The sequence below is a fragment of the Lissotriton vulgaris genome, chromosome 1_1, assembly GCF_964263255.1.
Source record: "Lissotriton vulgaris chromosome 1_1, aLisVul1.2, whole genome shotgun sequence".
Classification (NCBI taxonomy): Eukaryota; Metazoa; Chordata; class Amphibia; order Caudata; family Salamandridae; genus Lissotriton; species Lissotriton vulgaris.
The window spans coordinates 1,974,489,060-1,974,509,663 of NC_141685.1; the positions used below are offsets into that span (position 1 = coordinate 1,974,489,060).

Below are 20,604 nucleotides of genomic sequence, written 5' to 3' on the forward strand. Positions count from 1 at the left end.
AGATTGTTGAAGGCTTGAAAAAGTATTTTGTTATTATGTAGGAGAAAACAACATGTTATTTTTTCTTTTTTGTTTTTTTAATGGAAAAGAAATCAAATATTTTACATATAAAGAAGAAGGCCATCCTCAGTCTTTTAAAGAAAATGATGCGGATCATCTACTGGTCCCATCAAAGGTCTGGGAAAGTTGAAACAGATTGCCCGTTTTGCCCCAAATCACGCCGCACAGTGTCAATCAATTATCAATATTTCATGACTCATAAAAGGGCGTTTTTCTACAGCATAAAGCTAAGAACTAAATAATTAAATTAGACAGGTGACCCTAAATGATATTGTCCTGCTTCAATTTGCCAGCAGTAGGGCAGTGCTTTTCTGCACAAAATACCTCCTTTGGGTGCTCGAGTTGTTTGAACATTTTCATTCATCAAGTACAGTGCAGACAAATGCTGCTTAGTGGGATTGAAGTCACAGTGGCCATGAAAGGATATGTTTGCCTTCTGAAGCTGTCATCTCAGTTGTGCCATCAGTGAGTGCCTTCATCCACACTTGAATCAGGTGTACCAATATGGCATCGTTAGGCACATCCATATCAGAGTTAAAAGCACTCAGATTTCTCAAAAAGGACACCCATTAAAGGGTGGCCTTGTGAGATGCCACCACTACACGTCACATTTTAATTTTAGGAAAATGGAAGGACCTTTCAGACTCCAAAACAGTTCTATGACACTCATTAAATCAAATGATATCAAAGCCTATTCAGGATTCCTACCCCAGATGAAATGCAAGATAGTATTTTACAAACTAATTAACCAGCCAAAATTGTTGATGAATAATACAAATAGACGGAAAACTAAAATGCACAATTAAAAGGGAATTGGTAATCACAACAATATTGTGTCTTGTAACTGTTCTTCATTTCCATCATGAACATCAATTACCACAGACCAGAATTTACAAATAAACTTCAGATGCAAGAACACACTCTATTTAGACGTTTACAAAACCATAGTCTAGCAACACATCTCATCATTATCTTATGTGGCAATGCCTATGCCTGCTTAATTTACTTTTTATAAAAGTTGAGAACAGAGTCATCATTCCCTATCCACTGACTATCAAACCCAACATGGTACCACACTGTTTCAGCAAATCTACCACTAACTAACTCACTATGGTGCAAATTCCAAATCAGCTACAAAATTAACATCACAATAGATCAATCAGTCCCCCCTAAAGCCCTACTCATTGGCATTAGGTGTCAAAAATGTCTTAATGATTAAAAAAACAACTTTCCTAGATAATGAAAATGTCCCTTGCCAACGGTGCTAGTAAGTTTCAATTCTATTAAGGACTCGGAGGCGAGGATTATGCCTTTCTTCCTTCGCTCTTTATTTTTTACAGCAGCAAGAAACCATCATCAAAACTACATTTCCCATGAACAGTTGGGAAGAAAAAACGAGTTTGAACACAGTCCTTTGTTAGTCTCTGCACTCTTGCTGGCTCCCATCATGCCCCACTGCAGCTTCCTCTTCCTCGTTCTTCGCGCAAATCATCCAATCCAGCATATTCAGGCATCCTGTTTGGCACCGTCATTCCCTGCAAGAGGTCGCAGTGTCAGAACAGAACTACAGCCAGCAGTAGGTAATTGCATACAGAGAACAATGCACAACATCCACAGTGCAATCAGCATAAGAAAATCCATAAAACAATTACTCACTTCCAGTACGGGGAGGGTCCACTTCTTTGGAAGTCATTGGGAGGGATAATCCTCGCCTCCCAGTCCTTAATAGAATTAAAACTTACTAGCACTGGTGGCTATGAAAATTTTCATTCTATGGCAGGACTGGAGGTTTCGGATTATGTCAGTTCAAAGCTTGTCGACCACTAACCTTGCCAGATCCAGAACCGGTTTAAAATAGAACTGCTTAAAAGTGGAATCTGAGGACCAATCGGCCGCACACATCAGATCCTCCAATCGAGCCCCAAGGGTGAATGCTTTAGAGGCCATCGCTCCTCTCGCTGAATGAGCAACAAATTGCTTTGTATCAATCCCCGCCTCCTGCATCACCCAACGCACCCATCGGGCTATAGTTGGAGAGGAAACAGCCTTGTACGGTTTACGTAGGGCAATGAGAATTTTTATTTTGTCCGTAGGGCTAGTATCATCAGTCATGTCTTCATATAGGCATGGAGGCACTGCACCACACACAGCTTAGGGGAATCCGAAAAAGCCGGGTATGAGCTAACTCTTGTGTTGGACTTAGTCCGCTGACTCAGCATAAAAGACATCCCTTCAGGGGAAAAAGCTCTGGCCGAGATATCCAATGCTCGTACATCCGAGACCCACCTGCAAGAAACCAGGCAAAGCAGCATGGCCAACTTGGTCGTGAGTTCCTTCCTTGATAGAAACCTATTCGGCTGCCATGACAGAAACAAGTTCAGAACCCTGTTCACATTCAAAAGAACGGAGTAGCGCGGTTCCGGAGGTAGGGAGAGGCGAATTACCCTCAGAAGCCTACACACCAAAGGGTGCTCCCCAACTTTGGAGCCCTGCACCAGCCCATGACCAGCCGATATCGCCGAACGAAAGGTATTTATTGAACGATATGCAAGGTCCTCCTCTGCCAAGCTTGCCAGAAAATTAAGCACATGCACTACATCTGTCCCCATGGGATCAAAATCCCATCGCACACACCAACGGCGCCATCTACACCATGCTGACCGATACTTCCTGGTCGTGCTGTCAGCCCATGTTCTCGAGAGCAAGTCCTCAGCCTTTCCCAAAAGGCCTGGCAGCGACGCCGGAGATCCTCCATGCCATCAGTCGCAGTAGCCCCTCCTGGACTAGCCGGTGGGGAACTCAGTCCGGATTGAGCAGAATGTGAGGATAATAGGGGAGTAGGATTGGAAAATCCCAGGAAAGTTCCAGAAGAACCAGAAAACAAACTTGAGACCTCCACCATGGCCTAATCAACTCCACCTCCGTCAACTGGCGGCGCAGCAGCACTGACACCCGTGTTATCATCGAAAATGGAGGGAACACATACCCCTGTTCGCTCGACCAATCTTGCAGGAATGCATCCGTCGCCTCCGCGAACGGATCCGGGCGCCAGCTGAAGAACCGCAGAAGCTGGTGGTCCAGGCGTGAGACAAACAGATCCACTGTGAATGGACCCCACTTCTCTGCTAACAAGGAGAACGCCTGAGGGTCCAGCTTCCACACGTTGGCATCCAGGAGATGCCGGGAGTGTCAATCGGCCACTTCGTTCTGACGACCCGGCAAATACTCTGCCGTGACTGACACCAGATGATCCAGACAAAAGTGCAAGAACTCCTGCGCGAAATACGCTAGCATATTGGATCTGGTACCCCCCAGATGGTTGATGTACCTGACCGCGGAAACGTTGTCCATCCAAAGGAGGACACAAGACTGTACATTGCCCTACGTCCAACACTGGACCGCAAAGGATCCCGCTAGCAACTCCAAGTAGTTGATGTGTAACGACTGCTCGAGAGTGGACCAGGCGCCACCTGTGGAAAACTCCCCGCACCTGGCCCCCCAGCAGGAAGGACTGACGTCCGATTCGATGATGACGTCTGGCGCTGAGCCAAAAATTGCACGGCCATTCCAAGCCTCCATGTGCGTCAGCCATCACTGCATCTCATCTCTCACTTCCTCCGACAACGGAATCAGCTGAGAATACATCAAACCCTTCCTGAGATGGTAAGCTTTCAGCCGTTGCATGGCCCGATAATGCAAAGGGCCCCGAAAGATGGCTTGGATGGACGAGGATAACAGTCCCACCAAGCGAGCCAACTGGCAGAGGGAAATCTGCTGTTTGGCCAGAGTCTGGCGTAACTCGTGTCTGATCTTTGCCATCTTCCTGGCGGGAAGACTAGGCGTCAAAGCCACCGAGTCTATAGTGAACCCCAGAAAGGTGGCGCACTGGATGGGAACCAAAAGGAACTTTTTCTCGCTGATGACGAAGCCCAGCCCTTGAAGGAGGTCGACCGCTATCTGCAAGTGAGAGGACAGCTGCCTCAGACACTGGTCCATGAACAACATGTCGTCCAGGTACACGATCACACACATTCCCTGGGCCCGCAAAGCCTCCACTGCTGGGCGCAGCACCTTTGTGAAGCTCCACGGAGCCGAGGAGAGCCCGAAAGGAAGCGTTGTGAACTCAGAAACTTGACCTGGCCCACCTGAACTGGAGGAAACACCGATGAGGAGGAAAACCGGTACCGTAAGATAAGAGTCTTTTATGTCGAGTCTGACCATCCAATCGGACAGGCGTAGGACATCCCTCAGGAGGTGAATCCCCTCCATCTTGAAATGCCGGTACACCAGCCACTCGTTGAATTCTTTCAAGTTGATGACTGGACGCCTGCCACCATCGACCTTGTCGACCAAAAAGAGATTGCTGAGGAAACCCTCCGGGTGCTCTTGAGCACAACAGATCGCCCCTTTTAAAAGGAGGGCAGAAACCTTGTCTTGCACCAACTCTGCATCGCGCTGCGTGAACACAATTGGGCGGGGACGATCCCGCTGACACGGACGGCCATGGAACTCCAGCTGGAAGCCCTGAACCGTCTGCAGCACCCAAGCGTCGCTTGTAAGGGAAACCCACGCCGTGTAACACAGCGCCAAACGCCACCCTACCCCAAGCTCGCTAAAGGCAGCACACTCACCTCTCCCAGCACCTTGCTGCTGGCCTCTCTGGCCCCCACGGCCACGGATTTGTTGCCCCCGCGTGGGGTAGATGTTTTTGAAGCGGCCGTTGTCTTGGAACTGGCCACGGCCGGAGCATTGCCCCCTCTCGGAGCTGGTGCCACGACCGAACGAGCGGCCCCTGCCACGTCCGGTCTTTTCAAAATCCCATGGGGCAAAAACCTTTTTGATATTAGACTGTGCCCTATCTAGGGAAGTGAAAGTCGCTACGAATTTGCCTAATTCTTTAATGAACGGACCTCCCTGGGCCACCGCGCCAGCCTCAGAAGAGGCGAGGTCACCCAGTTTAGGGTTAATCTTAATGAGCAGTGACCTCCTCCTCTCAGTCGAGAGGGCGAAGTTGGCATTCCCGAGAAAAACTATGGCCCGCTGTGCCCAGTTGGTGAGGACCTCCGAGGAAATGAGATCTGCGGACACCTTGGCCTCCTCGGCCGGGTCCAGGATCTTCGTCATGGGTCCCACAGAGTCCAACAACTTGTCCTGGCAAGTACTCCAGGACCTATTGATACCCTTGCGAGGAAATTTACAAATTTTGCCAGAAACATGGCCATCTTGGGATCGACATCTGGAGCCAAGGCCACCTTCCCCTCCAAGGAGGGGCGAGGGCACTCCGCACGAAGCCAGCTACGTCCTTGTCCACCGGCTTGCTTAAGCAGCTCACCACGTATTGGGCAACCTTCTTCCCAGGAACCCAATCCGAAGACCGGGGGTGGACAATCTCGTCTGGGTCCAGCATGTCCGCGGGACATGCCGAGGAGGAAGCCTGGGACGGGAGCCACGAGCGAGAGGAACATGCCTCTTCGTCCGTGTCGGGAGACTCCTCATCAACCTGAGGGTCCGGTGTCACCGTCCTAGGGGTCGGTGGGGGGACCTCCGCCGGGACCACCGGGGTGGGAGGGAGTCCCTCGTTCGCAATAACGGTGCTCTTGACCCTTGCGAAAGCCTCGGGATCCACCCCCTCCGTACAGGGCTTCTTCGGGGGAGTGGGGGAGGAGAAGGCACCAGGCTCGGTGGCTGGGCCGGTGTGGGAATCAGGGCCTCCAACTTGGCGTACGTCTCATCCAACCGAGCTGTAAGGCGTTGCTCCAAAGGCACCATAGCCTTGTCTACCACCGATAAATAGAATCTTTCACTGCCTGGTAAAAGTCCTCATCCCAGGCGGTGTAACTCAGAGGATCCTCCTCCGCATACTGGTCCAGCTCTCTCTGCATTGTAAGGTAAATTAAGCTCAGAACAAGAAAAGCTGAGGCACCAGAACCACTAAGGGACCCTCACGGGTACCAATTAAATGCTGGGAGGTAGCCCAGGCAAATATAGGGGCACATGGCACACAATGTAAGGGACTAGCCCTGAGGACGCTGCAGCCCACTCTTTCACAGGGCACCACCCGGCACACAAGCGTCCCACAGCACTAGTGCAGTGCTAATTACAACCCTGCAGGGTGTTCCAGCAATTCACTACAGACCCACCCGGGCGTATCACAATAGGGAAAAAGGGAGAATTTGCGACCCCACAGGGTGTCAGCCAGGGTGGCAGGGGCAACACGAGCTGTCAGCACCAACGCGCCCAAAAAACGCTTTGAAAAGTGCTCTATGGGTGTGCCAGGCACAGAGAGAATCACGCACCCCCTAGCGGTTTGAGGACGTCACCGCACCTCGCTGGGGTCAAAATCGCGCCAGGATCGCAAAACACGTCCCCCGATTGTCATGTGGGATCTGTAAACCAAATACAGGCAGCGCTCCAACAAAATGTCCAAACGATGTGCCCACAAGCCCCCAAACCCAGGAGAAACAAAAAAACAGCACTTAACTTGCTGCTGAGCAGCAAAGAAAGAGGAAGAGGAAGCTGCAGTGGGGCATGATGGGAGCCAGCAAGAGTGCAGAGACTATCAAAGGACTGTGTTCAGACTCGTTTTTACTTCCCAACTGTTCATAGGAAATGTAGTTGTGATGATGGTTTCTTGCTGCTGTAAAAAATCAAGAGCAAAGGTAGAAAGGCATAATCCGAAGCCTCCGGTCCTGCCATAGAATTACATCTTCCAGAAAACCTCCTGAATTAAATAATCAGCTATCCCTCAAAGGATTTACCACTCCAGTGATCTCTACTCCAACCACAAGAATGTCTTCATCACATATAAATGTAATCAGCAGGAAATTTTTCAGCATCAATTCTCAGCTACCTAATAAACTCCTCTCTTCATATAATAGTGCAGATCCCTGCACAAGGCTAGCTTTAATTTAGTTTAGAGCATAAATACTGAAGTAATGTTATCCAAGGAGGAGGGCATTCCCAGGAAGCTTTTGATAGAGGTCAATAACTAATTGGGAAACTTCTCACCTGAGACTAACATTTGTATTATAAATATAACCCTTAGAGATTGTGGTGAACTTCACATAATTGTTTTCATAAATGTGTTTTTCTTAGTACTGGGTAGGCGTAAGGTTACATTTTTGTCCGACTGAAATATACAGGAGTGAACTCCTGGTTTGGAGGTCACAAAATGGAACATCTAGACTATTTAATTACACTGCATATAATTTATTGGTGGTGCCATATCCATTTTATGGATTGTGGTGAGGATTAAGGACATTTCACCGCCTGGAAAGTGCTGCTCCTCTGCTAAGATTTGATGAACCATGAAGGATAGAAAATAGAATTCTTTTATGCTTTTCACATGGAAATTATGGTTAGGTGTCCAGAAGATAAACTAGGGAGACATGTTCTATGATTCCACAAATATCTTTTTCAACCACATGATAAAAATGTCTGATATACTGAGTAAAATATATACTTCCAACAACAGCAACATGCAGTAAGTTGATTCCTCGTATCCTACTGCAGCTTCACCACATTGTTGTAATAAACATTTCATGTTGCTAGAATATGAGCTTTAAAAATTAAACCACTTCCTTTGAAGGCAACGGCAGTATATGAACAAAACAATGAGCATAGTTGTGCCATGGAAGTTATGGTTAGTGCTCTAAAATCCTAAAATTAAAATACATTTCTTTAAATTCTCGAATGTAATCATCATGCCTGTGAGAATAAATCCAGGCATGACAAGTGAACTTTGCACTCCAAAGTAGTTGCAGACGGTTATTTGATTCCCTACTGTTGTGTTACACCTCCACCACAGAATTCTAATAAACTATGATGCTAACATTCTGTATTCGTAACAAGAGTGAGGTATTCCTTGAAGCTTAGTTTCTGGACTAGGAGTGGTAGAACTGAAAGGACGTTCCTTCAAGGAGACTGCAGAGAAATAGCATAATTAGAAGTTCAATTTTCTAATTGGAATTATGGGTAGTGTTCCAGAAAGATAAATTAAGGACGTAATTTCTATGAATTCACAGATATCTTCCTCAACCTGGCAGCTGAGTAAAATGCACTTAAACAGCTGCAGTTCCACTTCCTAGAACACCCAAAGGAGGTAGAACATGCATTCAGTAACCTCAAAGAATGTCTGTTGCTAGGAATTGCAGGTGCGCAACATCGCAAATGGCAATGCAGAGCGTGCAATGTAATTAGTTTTATTTATATAGTTAGTTACTTAACTTTGTTTGGCCATATGCTTTAGTTTACTACCCTCACCCTGCCCCTCCCCAGCCCGCCACACCGCCCGCAGCACTCCCTTCCGGAGATGCTACTGGCCTAGTTTAACCTTTTCGATGCGTCGGATGACCCCTGGCCATTTGACGTCACGGTGGGCATGTGCGTTGGATGGCCGGGGGCCGTCCCAACTGCGCATGTGTCATATTAATGGCTGTGAAACCACAGAAGAGAGAACTAAACAGAAATAAAGGTAAATGTCATTATCTTGCCTAGGCCCATTTATATGTTCATTTATACATTTATCGGTTCATTTATATATTTCTCAGCATCTCCTTCCTATATCTCTGCATCCCTAAGATTATCTGACTGTGTTATAGTTCTTTTCTACTTCATATAGGGCTTCATCCAGGTTTCCGCACTAGATGTGTTTCTTTCTTGTTTTTTCTTCGGGCATAGTGCAAGTCCAAGCATGGGGATGAGGAACTACCTTTTTATTCAAAATGCTTAGCTACCATTTGTGGACAATCAAACAATTGTTTGATTATCCTCAATCCAGCCTTCAGGCATTACATGTGGAAGCATGTGATAAATATGCTATATGGGGAGGAAGAGTAATGACAATTGTGTACACTCTCTTTAACACTGCCACACAATGATCCCCACACTTTACCTGTTCCAACCCTTTTGAATTATTTGAATAAATTATAATGAAGAGTGCGTCATGAATTCACTCACCCTCATAGTTGAAGTGTAACTGCAAAATTTGTAGCTAGGCTAGAAGGGTATACTATCATGATGTTAGAGAGCGGCAGATTTGCTTCGAAAGCACTGAGTGCTGCTTACCACTTGGCAGCTAGAACCTATTCCTTACACAATGAGACAGGTCTAAAGCTTCTCACTCCCCACTAGTAACATAGAGTAGCAGCTGAAGAAGTTATAAAACATGAATTCATCTATGGTAGCTTTCATGTTTGAGGATGAAAAGTAGTCAGGTAAGAGGAAGCAACATATAAAGACTTCAGAATAAATGACCCTGGTCTTAATGCACTTCACAGAGAAAATAACCTTGTCCTCATTTGATGAGGTAGCGATACTAAGGATTGTTTTGTGACAATTTTAATTTCTTCTCTGGTTCATGCTATAATTTATCTTGGTTTTTCTGGTACTTGTACATCAATGTATAATTAGACGTTCTCAGAAACCATAACTATTGTTGTCTTTTTAAGAACAAAGAACTTGGAAACTGATAATTATATTACAATTAAAACTTTTTTACCCTTTATGAGATGCGAGGAATGTTCAACAAACAGAATCCTGTGAACATTGTCAGACTGGTAATGTTAGAATTAATGAAGTGCTGCTGGGAGGTCATGTTGATGTTGAAACTTGCAATGATAATAATTAGGTACCGTTGCCATAGCAATTATAGCATACTGTAGTTACATTATAAAGAGGAGCGAAGAAATAAAATGACAGTACATCCTAGTTTTAATATATTTAATAGGCATAGTGTTATTACTGTTCAGATCTGCTAAAAATAACGAGTTACTAATTAGAACGTAAAGATTTATTTTAGTTATTCAGGTTACTCACCGTTATTTTGAAGGCTGTTTCTTTGTTGTGTTAAAACTACTGTGGGTGCAAATATTCTAGCTACAACATTTGAAATGCAAATGTTTTATCTAGCAAGATGAGAAGGCGAACTTTCACAGAACCTTGGTATTAAGGAGTTGTTTCTGGGACGGATCACTTCAAAAGATAGTTTTAATGTTTAAGTAATTCTGCTATTGTAGCCTGACCAGAACTTATGTCATATACTAAGACCAACATGAAGAAAGAGCAAACAATATACAATGCATTCGTTTTCAATAGCAACTGACATATCATATCAACTGTAGTGCACAGCACAGATCAATACATCTGCCCTTTCTGAGGTTGCCTATAGATAGGAATTTTTTACTGGAAGGGTATGGTTCTAGTACAGATCCTATGCTGGACAGTGCACATTCATCACTGTACTGTGGTGTGATTCTGTGTCTCATCAGGCAGCCTGTTTGTGTGCCAGTGCAGAGGCTGACACCTGCAGTAGGCCAATTCTGGCTCTGTATTTTTGTATGTATCTTTTTTTTAATTGTGCAAAACATTTAATGGATTACTTCTTATCATACTCTCGGTATGACTTATTAAAGGACTGTACTATAAGCAATGTATAGACAAAGAGTCTAAAGGGAGGTGACAGGTAAATGTTAAACAATTGAGGGGCTAAAATATTGTAACATTGCTACAGTGCTTCTGATTAGGCCTCTAGAACTTGACATAGTACACAAAATGTGATAGCTCAGGGGTGGAGATTGGGTGGAAACTGAACAACATGGGTTTTTGCTAAACTCTCTGACCCTTTGATGAGAAACGGCAGATTAAACACTGAAAATGTACCAGGCTGCAGATTGAAAAGGCATTAAAGAAAACATTGGCCGCATGTCAACCAATATGGCATCTTCCACATTGAATCTCATGTAGGTATGCTCCAGTAATGCGCTGGATAACACAGAGAACAAAGATGGAAGTCAACATCAAAGATTTCTGTTTTAAAAAAAATCTTTATTGGATTTTATATTTACAAAGCAACCACCCTTCCACCCCCTTGTCAGAAAAGACAAAAGAGAAAGGAAAATAAACAGAGAATAATTTGGAAACAAACATATAGGGATTAGGGATATTGGCTTAATAGTTCATACAATAATAGCTTGATGCATTAATCAATCAAAACATTTCCCTTCTATTTAGAGTAATGCAAACATAACCTGACGAGTTATAAACTACAAATAATTTACAAACGTTGCAAATTGATATTTACAGTTTTTAAATCAAACTAATTGATACATTATGGTACAGGGAATTACCTTGGGATTGGAACCATTCGATTAAAGGATTCCAAATTTTGAGCCCCCTGGCCCTCCGCCTCCTACCTTTTCTTTTATATATAGCCATGTCTAGGTTAAATATGGCTAACAGTCTAGAAAACAATTGTTGAAAAGATGGAGAATTAGGATCCAGCCAGGCAGAAGCAATACAAATTCTTAAGACCGCCATAGCAATAAATACTAGTTCATGTCCCCGGCGGGGGTCGACAAGACTAGTTGCCCCAAGCATAATCACTTCATTAGAGAGGGCAAGTTCAGATTTTAAGACACTCATTAAAAACCTTTCAATGCTAAGTTTTAGGGAGTATAGGTTTGTACAGGAAGAAAATATGTGTATGCAATCAGCATTTGGAATCATACATCTAAAACAGCAAGAACCCCTCCCACTCCCCCATTTTCGATTCTGTCTGGAGTGTAATACATAAAAAAGCAGGATTTATAGAACTGAGTTTGCAGTTTTGTTGACATAAGGATAGTTCGGGACAAACCATACGCATAATTAAACTCTTCCGAAGTGATAGCTATTTTTCCCTGCCACTTCTGCGCCGTTTTATCGAGGTTGTCCGGAAAAAGGGATAATAAGAGAGAATATATCCCCCCAATGGCGAATTTCTTGGATTTTTTAATGCTTCAGCTGCAATTATTTTATCAAATGCGGTATTTCCCCTGATCCGTTGTAATAAAAAATCTCTAATTTGGAGATATTTAAAAAAAATCTCTCCACTTCAATTGATATATCTCTCTTAAGGTTTCAAAAGAATGTAACCCTTCATTTGAAAAAAGGCATCCAATATACGTGATTCCAGCTGTGATCCATTTATCAATACAGGCACCTCTAAGAAATTCAGGAAGGGCCCGGTTATTGCCTAGAGAAGAATAGAATGAAAGTCTTCCTATACCCAACAGTTTTCTCACTGCTTTCCATGCTTTAAACCCCCCCCCAACAAGGTCTTTAGGCGGACCTTTTTGTGGTAGCTATCATAGAGAAATCGCCATAAGTAGCCCTTACTCTTATTAACCAATACTATCTGATGAATTGAGGGTTGGTCTTCCCCTGAGGTTATCTCAGTGCTATCTAATAAAAAGAGTTTGTGATTTTATAATAACATGGATGCCCAATAATATACCTTAAGGTTAGGGAGGACTAAACCTCCTTTTTCTTTGGGTAGGGTCAAGAGTTTGTAGGCTCTTCGGGGTTGTAAATAAGCCCAAATGAAGCTAGTAAAGGTGTGTTCCATCAATTTAAACCAATGTTCCGCTATTTCCAGATTAATTGCCCTGAACATATAGAGTAGTTTAGGGAAATAAACAATTTTTAATGCGTTTGCCCGACCGATCAAGGATAGATGTAGGTTATCCATGCGGCGGAGATCTTTCTGCATTTTATCTATCAGGGGCTCATATTTAACTCAACCAATTTATCGAGCTTGGATATAATACATACCCCCGGGTAGGTCGCTTTTACTGTCACACGAGGATCTATCATAGTGCATTTATCATTTAGGACCACTTGGGTTTTACTCTGGTTGAGAGCGTAGCCGGCCACGTTGCCAACGTTTTTAGCCTCACTTTCAATATTGGATAAGGCTGATACCGGATCAGGTGTGACTATGGCAATGTCGTCGGCGTAGGCGAGGGTCTTGGTCATGTATCCTTGGGTCAAGATGGGAATAATGCAAGCATTGGCTTCCAAGCTGTGAATGAGAGGATCGATGTATATTGCAAACAGCAATGGGGAGCATGGGCATCCCTGTCGAGTTCCCCTTGATATTATCAGTTCTTTAGAAATATTGCCATTTACCATCACTACAGCTTTAGGATCGATGTATAGTTTTTGTACCGCCTGGATAAATCCCTGTTTAAATCCTGGTTGACCCATTGCCAGCCACAGAAATGACCAGGAGACCCTGTTGAAGGCCTTTTCGGCGTCTAGAAGAATTAGCGCCATCGGGTCTCCTATCACCTCTGTACTGTCAAATAGGCTGATCACTCTATGAATGTGATCTGTGGTTCCCCTTCCGGGCACGAACCCGTGCTGGCATTTTGATACGAGTTTGTGGATTAATGGTGCAATACGGTTCGCTATTAATTTGGAAAAGATTTTAGAGTCCACGTTTATTAAGGTGATGGGGCGGTAGAAGCCCATCTGATCTAGGGGTTTATGTTTTTTTAAGGAAGACGACTATTTTGGCTTTTGACCCCGATCTTGGTGGTTGTCCCCCACGAAATATGTACACAAATAGATCTAGCAGAATCTCTTTAATTTGGTCTAGTATTGTAGTATAGAATTCTAAAGGGATAGAGTCCAAGCCTGTTGCCTTTCCTTGAGGTAGATCTTTTACTGTCTCTAGAATTTCTTCAAGGACTGGAATCTCCTCTAGTGCATCTCGATCTTCTTCAATAAGTCTACTAGGTGTATCTTAATCCAGGTATTCGCTCATGCTCTCTATATCAGTCCCTCCTTCCTCCGAGTATAAAGTGCTGTAGAATCGCCAAAATGCTTCTCTAATCTTATCGCTCTTTGAGACCAAACCTTCCACTGGGTCCACTATTTCACGTATGAGGTTCTGAGATGTTTGTTGCCGTATACGTATAGGCAATTGATGGCCAACCAGTTCGCTTACTATGTAGACTTTCTCACTATGAGCGGTGGCTTTTTTAACTGCTTTGGTGGTGAACGTGTTCATGATAGCCGCTTTATTAATTGCTACCTGATATTGAATTTTGGTCAGTTCTTCTACCATTAAAGTGTCACAGGTTGCCCTTCTTCAGACCCCTTTAATTTATCCAATAACAATCTAACTGCTCTGAGCGTGACCAAGACGAAAGTCGAAACGCGTTGCTGTGCAGTCTGATGTGTGAATAAATTACCTGCAAACCCATGCGAGGTGTCCGTGAGAATTCTTCCTGAGTGGGGAAGTACTGTGGGCAATATATATGTATATATATAAATATATATATATATATATATATATATTTATATATATATATATATGTGTGTGTGCGTGTGTGTGTGTGTGTGCCCTCATTATCACAGGTGTAGGCAAAATGCTATCCACTATGTCAAGTATGAGTCATCATTATAACTGTGGTAGCTTATTATGTTCAACACCATCCCTAGGTTACTTATAATTAAAGGGACAACCAGAATATTATTAAGAATACCCACCAATTCACAATTGTGATACCTTACAGAAGTCATAGCCAGAATGGTAAAAAGAATGCCTCACTCTTTGAAACAATATGTATTATCTCAGGACTGGGACTGGAATATACCAGAGAAAGTTAAAATATTACAAATTCTTCATGCCACTAGCTTATCTGCAAAGTCATTACAATTGTGAAAGAAAAACATCTAAGCTCATCTTCATGCTCATACACACACATACACACAGATACACAGACACTCTGGCCCACAGATACATGCACACACACACACACACATTCACAATCAAAGATGTGAACATGTGAACCCAAACATTCAGTATTACTGCACCTCAGCTCCTCCCACCTTTCCTGGTGGGTGGACGTGATGATCCTGTCTCAATGTCGCCAATATAATTTCCACTCAGTGTGGCAATTGGCCCTGTGACTTATATTCCAAGTGGCACTGTAACTCCTCAGAGCTTTAAAAATGTGCTAGATTTACTTTCTGCATACTGAGCCCTAAAGTGGTCTCAGGGGAAAAGTGAGGAAATTACATGCTCTAGGAAATTAGAAAATCCAAGAGCAGTCCAGGCACAAAGGGAAGGAGGTGTCAGATTGTGGTATGAAAAGCAGAGACACACACAGGGATATGTGCCTATTTCACCCTTAATGTGCCTGCCCAGATGCATCTTCTCTCAGTGGATGGCCATACGCAGGGGAGCCTATTAAAGACATCTAGTGATGTCCTCCGCTCAATAGCTCACCAGGATCCCTGTAAATACTGGCACTGTTGAAAGGTCTTTTCTGATGTTATTGCTGCCTCTCAGATGCACATCATCAATGCAAAAATGGGTACAAATAGAAGTCACCCACTCTCATATTTCCAGTATGTATCTGTAGGTGATCTGTCAGTCTCCTTTTCCTCCCTTGTCCACATGTGGAAAGACACAACCTCAAATGTCCACACTGATGGGCTATCACTGCCCTTCATAGGCCTAAGTTCAAGCACACAACTATAGCTTCAGAAATGTACTCCTTAATGTTTCCTCTATATGGACTAAATGTAATCCTGGATTTTTTTTGACAGATCCATTTCCACTTGAACATTCCTACACCTGTATTATTGTTCACGCAAACCATTTTTTGTTTTTGCCTACCCATCAAAATATTGTCCTCATTGTTTTAACCTATGTGCTATTCCCTCTCCAATTTGGGTGTGTTGCCTGTTCATTTTGACCCAAGAAGATAAATTTACTATGCTTACGAGAGGAGTAAATCTGTGACAGTTTTCAGGATGGTAAATGGCTGAGAAGGACTCACAGGTTTGTTGGTGTGCACGATCGATACAGGGTATCTCAACCTAATAACACTCAGAACCAAACCTTCTTAGAAAACTTCTTCCCAAGGAATATGTGAATATACAACTGTGAATATGCACTCGCTAAATCAAGACATTTGCGTATGTAAATTTGGCAGTTGCTGCTCCTGCAGGTAAGCACGGTGGGGCATGGCGGGGCAGTGGGGAATTCAACAGATGATGGAATAGGATTTATTTATTCATTTTATTTTCCCTATTCGGTCGTCTGTAGTCTTAGCTCCCCGCCCCTATCCCATGGAGCTTACCTAAAGGAGCCACAACTGAAATTGGATATGCATATAAATGTTCCTTTGCATATCAAGCTAATCAACTCTTTTTCAGGAATGCTGAATATAAAGCATTTGTCATTGTTCACAAAAAATATAGCTTCCTTATAGTTACTATAAAATATACACTCGCTAACTCAAAGACTGTGCACGTCCAATAAATGTGAGCTTAGAAATTTTAGTTTGGAAATTATTATGTATGTAGAAAATTGTATTTTTCAATTTTCTCCACAGATCCGAGGTTTGTTAGTGCTCATTTGATTCCAGAGAGTGACAACCCAGAAGATGATAAAATATATTTCTTCTTCCGTGAAAACGCAATTGATGGCGAGCACACGGGAAAAGCCACGCACGCCAGAATAGGACAAATGTGCAAGGTAAGTGTTGCCTGGAAAAAGAAATCATTAGAAATGGCAAGAATGATATTCTCTGTCACTTATAATACTGACATGCAGATCCCATGCTGAAGTTGCATTTATTCTACTTTAGAGAGATACATGTGTTTCTGAGAAAGCATAACATATTTGGTATCCCAGCTATTAACATAAACTTACTTTTTTCCCAGCAGATTGGTGTAACAAAATGTTTTGTGTTTATTCTTTTGTTACTATTATAAGTGTGATGCAAGTTATAATCTTTGCTTTTATTATTGCTTAAATTATAAATAATGATAGCAACAGTAGCAATAATTTGATAACAAATAATAGAATTTCTACTAGTAAAACAATACAATACTAATTTCTTTTTTATGAAGCTCTTACTCACACACGTCTTTACTATTTCATAGTTGCAGTATTCTATTTTAAACCCTTTATCAGAAGCATTGCAAGTACAGTGAGAAGATAGAGATGGGAATACAGGTGACTTTCATATCTTTAATGTGATTGATTCCTTGGAAGGAGTGAACATTGAGGTGAATTAAAAGGATCCAGAAGAGTGGTGAAATACTTGGCAAACCAATTCAAATGCAGCCATTTGCAAGGTCACGTATCAAGGCATGGTAGCCATGGGAAGCAGTGTGGGAGTAGGGGGTTTCTGTAGATTGACATTCAGAGGCCAGTAGGTGTAGTTGTCTGTTACAGTTATCTTGAACTTTCCAAATAAAGTGAAAAGGCAATGTAGAGACTAAAGAAAAGGACACACTGTGGTGCAAAAGGAGAGAGAAGGCAGGTGAAAAGGCATAGGGAATTGGCTCTCCATTGTAAAAATCATTGGTGAGATTTACCACAGAGTATGGAGCATTTCTCTAGAGACCACATAGGCAGAATGTTACAAAGAAACATTGGTAAAGCCAGTGGGTCTTGGCCTGGAATTCCAAACTATTGGTTTAACACTGGTTATGCTCCAATTCCTGACAGTTATTTCTAGCCTTTGGGCCATGGTAAAAAAAAAAAAAAATGGCATGCACTCGAAGGATACAGCTTATCCAATCAGAACAAGGTGAGGCGACATGCTCCTGGGTGTGACCAGCATAAGAATATGCTGGGGAACCTGCAAACACGAGCAAGGAAGCGAAATGAACAAGAAAGACATCCAACCATGAACAAACGGCTGACCTAAAGCCCACTCTACGTAAAATGAAAATGAATGATCGGGTCTACAGACAGCTTAGGCTGTCTCCATCCGACCTTTAATTTAGAGGACAACTAATATGACGATATTAGGTCTGCCTTATCCATTCTCTCTGAGAAAGCGAATAGAATATTGGCAGGCATATATGCCAGTCATCCCACATGTGTCTTCATTATCTTTAAAACACATTAAAATGTACTAAAATAGAGATCAGTGTACACTGTGTGATGCTTTTTTGTTATATTTGTTTGGGGCATTTTCTGATTCGGTCATCCTCTCTTTCCAGAGGCCGTGCCTCCAACATCAGTTCAGTTGGCAGGTATCCACACCTCTAATCCTTGCAACAACAATTACATCAAAGCTGGCAAGTGCATCAGAGAAATATAGGACATCAAGGACATTAAAGGAAATGTTTGGCTAGCTTGTTTGTCATAGAACCGCCCGTGTTTTCTTTTCTTTTTTCACAGGCGGTGTGTGGCTGCAGATATATGTAGTGTAACATTCATGTTGTTTTTCTAAAAGGTGTCACATTTTTCACATGTGACATTCTCCACTCAGTCTAGTGATTTCATCCTACATCTACCAGAAAAAAACAGACTGACTTCAAAATAAGTATTCTCTTACATTTTAATTAAGATATTACATTTGTTTTATTTTAGATAACAATTGCATTGCTGCGCTGTCTTTAGCCTCCATTTTGCCAACCCACAGATATTTGTTCATGTATAGCAATGCGATATTTATTGCAACGCTTACACATTCTTGGCAAGTTACATAAACATGACTACACATTCTTTACTTGATCCGTGTATGAAAAAGCCCAAACAAATACTTTGAAATAGTATTCCTCTTTGGCAGTGCATGCTAATCCCTGTTTGTTGCACAGCATGTTTTAATAACACTTCCAAACATTGTGATTCATACACTCTCCACAATTAGTCAGGACAAAAATATCTGCCACAAGACATGTCTTCCCTTGGACAAAGAAGCAAAGAAGTATTTATTGATTTAGCTCGGTTTCCACATCTGTCTCTGTAAAAGAAGTGTATGTCATTGTACCTCCTTACTTATAATTTAATTAAATTGTTTTATTTCGATTTCTTATGTGATTAAAAAAATCAACATCAATCAATCAATCAATCGTTTAATTTGTAAAGCGCGCTACATACCAGTGAGCATCTCAAGGCACTGGGGGGTTGGCGGGGGGGGGGGGGGGGAGGGGGGCTTTGAAGTCTGTCTGGTTTTCACTTAGTTGAAATCCAGTGCTAGAGTGACTCAATGCCTTTGTTTAGCTGAAAGACGCAAACACAGAATCTCTCAGGACCGTGCCAGAATATTGGCACATGTTAATGGTGATGATAGTTAATGAAAATCAGTGTTAGATTTGAACTCCTTTTGAACTATTTGTGCCCGTCATATTGTACAAAGGATATACTACCAAAGGTTTTTGGCCGAAAGCATTAAACTAGTGGCACAGAGGGTGTCTAATTTAGAAATTGAGACGGTGCTGTACATGGACTCAAGCAATGGTTCAAATTTAGCAATATTTCTTAATTTCTGTTAAACCTTTCACCTCCCAATGTTACACTGAACTATGCTGGTTGGTCGTCCTTCCATGCCAGCCCTCTCTAGGTTAAACTCTGTCAGTTCTGAGCCTCATGAAACCTGATGGTATCCTGCCTCATAAGATTGAGAAATAGGACGATATGTACACTAAATCTTATTAATGTAATTTCATTTTAATATGTAATATTACTTCAAAGAATGGACATTTTTTCACTTGTGATAGTGCAAGCATACTTGTAGCAAATGTAGTTCTAAATATTCGTGAATATATGTGCTGATTTAACCTAAACATATTTAAATTAATAATTGACTTTTTGATACGACTACTTTATCTGTTCACCAATGCTAGACCTTCTTTGAAGGTTCTGCTAGGGTTTAAATCTTGCAATAAATGTAAAATCATGTTGAAAAGACATGTAATTCTCTTGAGCATACATAAAAGCAAATGTAAATTATCTATGATAAGCCACTAGAGTGTCTAAGGGAAGGCTTGTGTCGTAAACATGCAGCACACCTGGAAATGAAGGATATGGCCCTGAAATTCTTGCTGCTCAAAAATGAATTCCAAACTTCAAGTATTTCCCACGAAACAGGTCACATGAGAAGCTAATGTTCAGAGCACGGGCGATATCTGGAGGGCACAATAAGTGACTAAGATGCATAGTCCACTTACAGTCGTTTGTAAAGCAGGCATGGACACAGATCGCATTTTAGTACTTATAAGAAGATGTCTCGGTAGGAAAGGTTCCGAATACAGTGATAACAAATAGAAATCATTGTTCTTGTGGTGTTGTACCAATGATGGTTCTTGTCTGAACGAGTATGACATTTAACCATTTTAAAAATTGGTAATCCTTAAACATCATTTATTTCTTCATAGAATGACTTTGGTGGACACAGAAGCCTTGTTAACAAATGGACAACATTTCTTAAGGCCCGCCTAATTTGCTCTGTACCTGGACCAAATGGCATTGATACTCACTTTGACGAACTGCGTAAGTACAGAATATACTCTTATGTAATGATTGGTTATTATTCCAAACTGTTAGCTTACATTTATTTTTTGTTACAGAGGATGTCTTTCTTATGAACTCAAAAGACCCCAAAAATCCAGTCATTTATGGAGTGTTTACAACTTCTAGGTATGATAGCTGTAAGATTACTACCCTTTTTCTGGTTGGTGCTTGCAGCATTATTGTTATTCTTGGAAAATATGAGATTTGTAAAAGTTGTTTTCACGTTTTATAAAATAAGGAAGTTCTTTTCTCCTTTGTGCTCGTTTTAGGCACATTATCTGCGTAAAGCATGTAAAGGGAAGTCCATACAACCCTCATAAAGTATTATCTACAGTAAACATCAGCCATGTTTGATCTAATGTATCGGACTGTTTTATTTAGCTACAACAGATTAAATGCTGTTTTTCCATACTTCAGTAGTCATTGCTTAAATTGCGTTTTTACATATGGGG

At 42.2% G+C, this 20,604-nt stretch overlaps 1 protein-coding gene across 1 annotated transcript in view; it reads left to right on the forward strand.

The window, feature by feature from the left end:
- The window catches only part of SEMA3A (semaphorin 3A), a 535,542-nt gene that overhangs the window by 393,216 nt on the left and 121,722 nt on the right, over nucleotides 1-20,604 (forward strand). Inside the window, exons 7-9 of the mRNA XM_086919769.1 lie at nucleotides 16,233-16,375; nucleotides 20,017-20,131; nucleotides 20,209-20,278. Coding sequence (XP_086775895.1) covers nucleotides 16,233-16,375; nucleotides 20,017-20,131; nucleotides 20,209-20,278 — 328 coding nt within the window. The remainder of the gene's footprint in view (nucleotides 1-16,232; nucleotides 16,376-20,016; nucleotides 20,132-20,208; nucleotides 20,279-20,604) is intronic.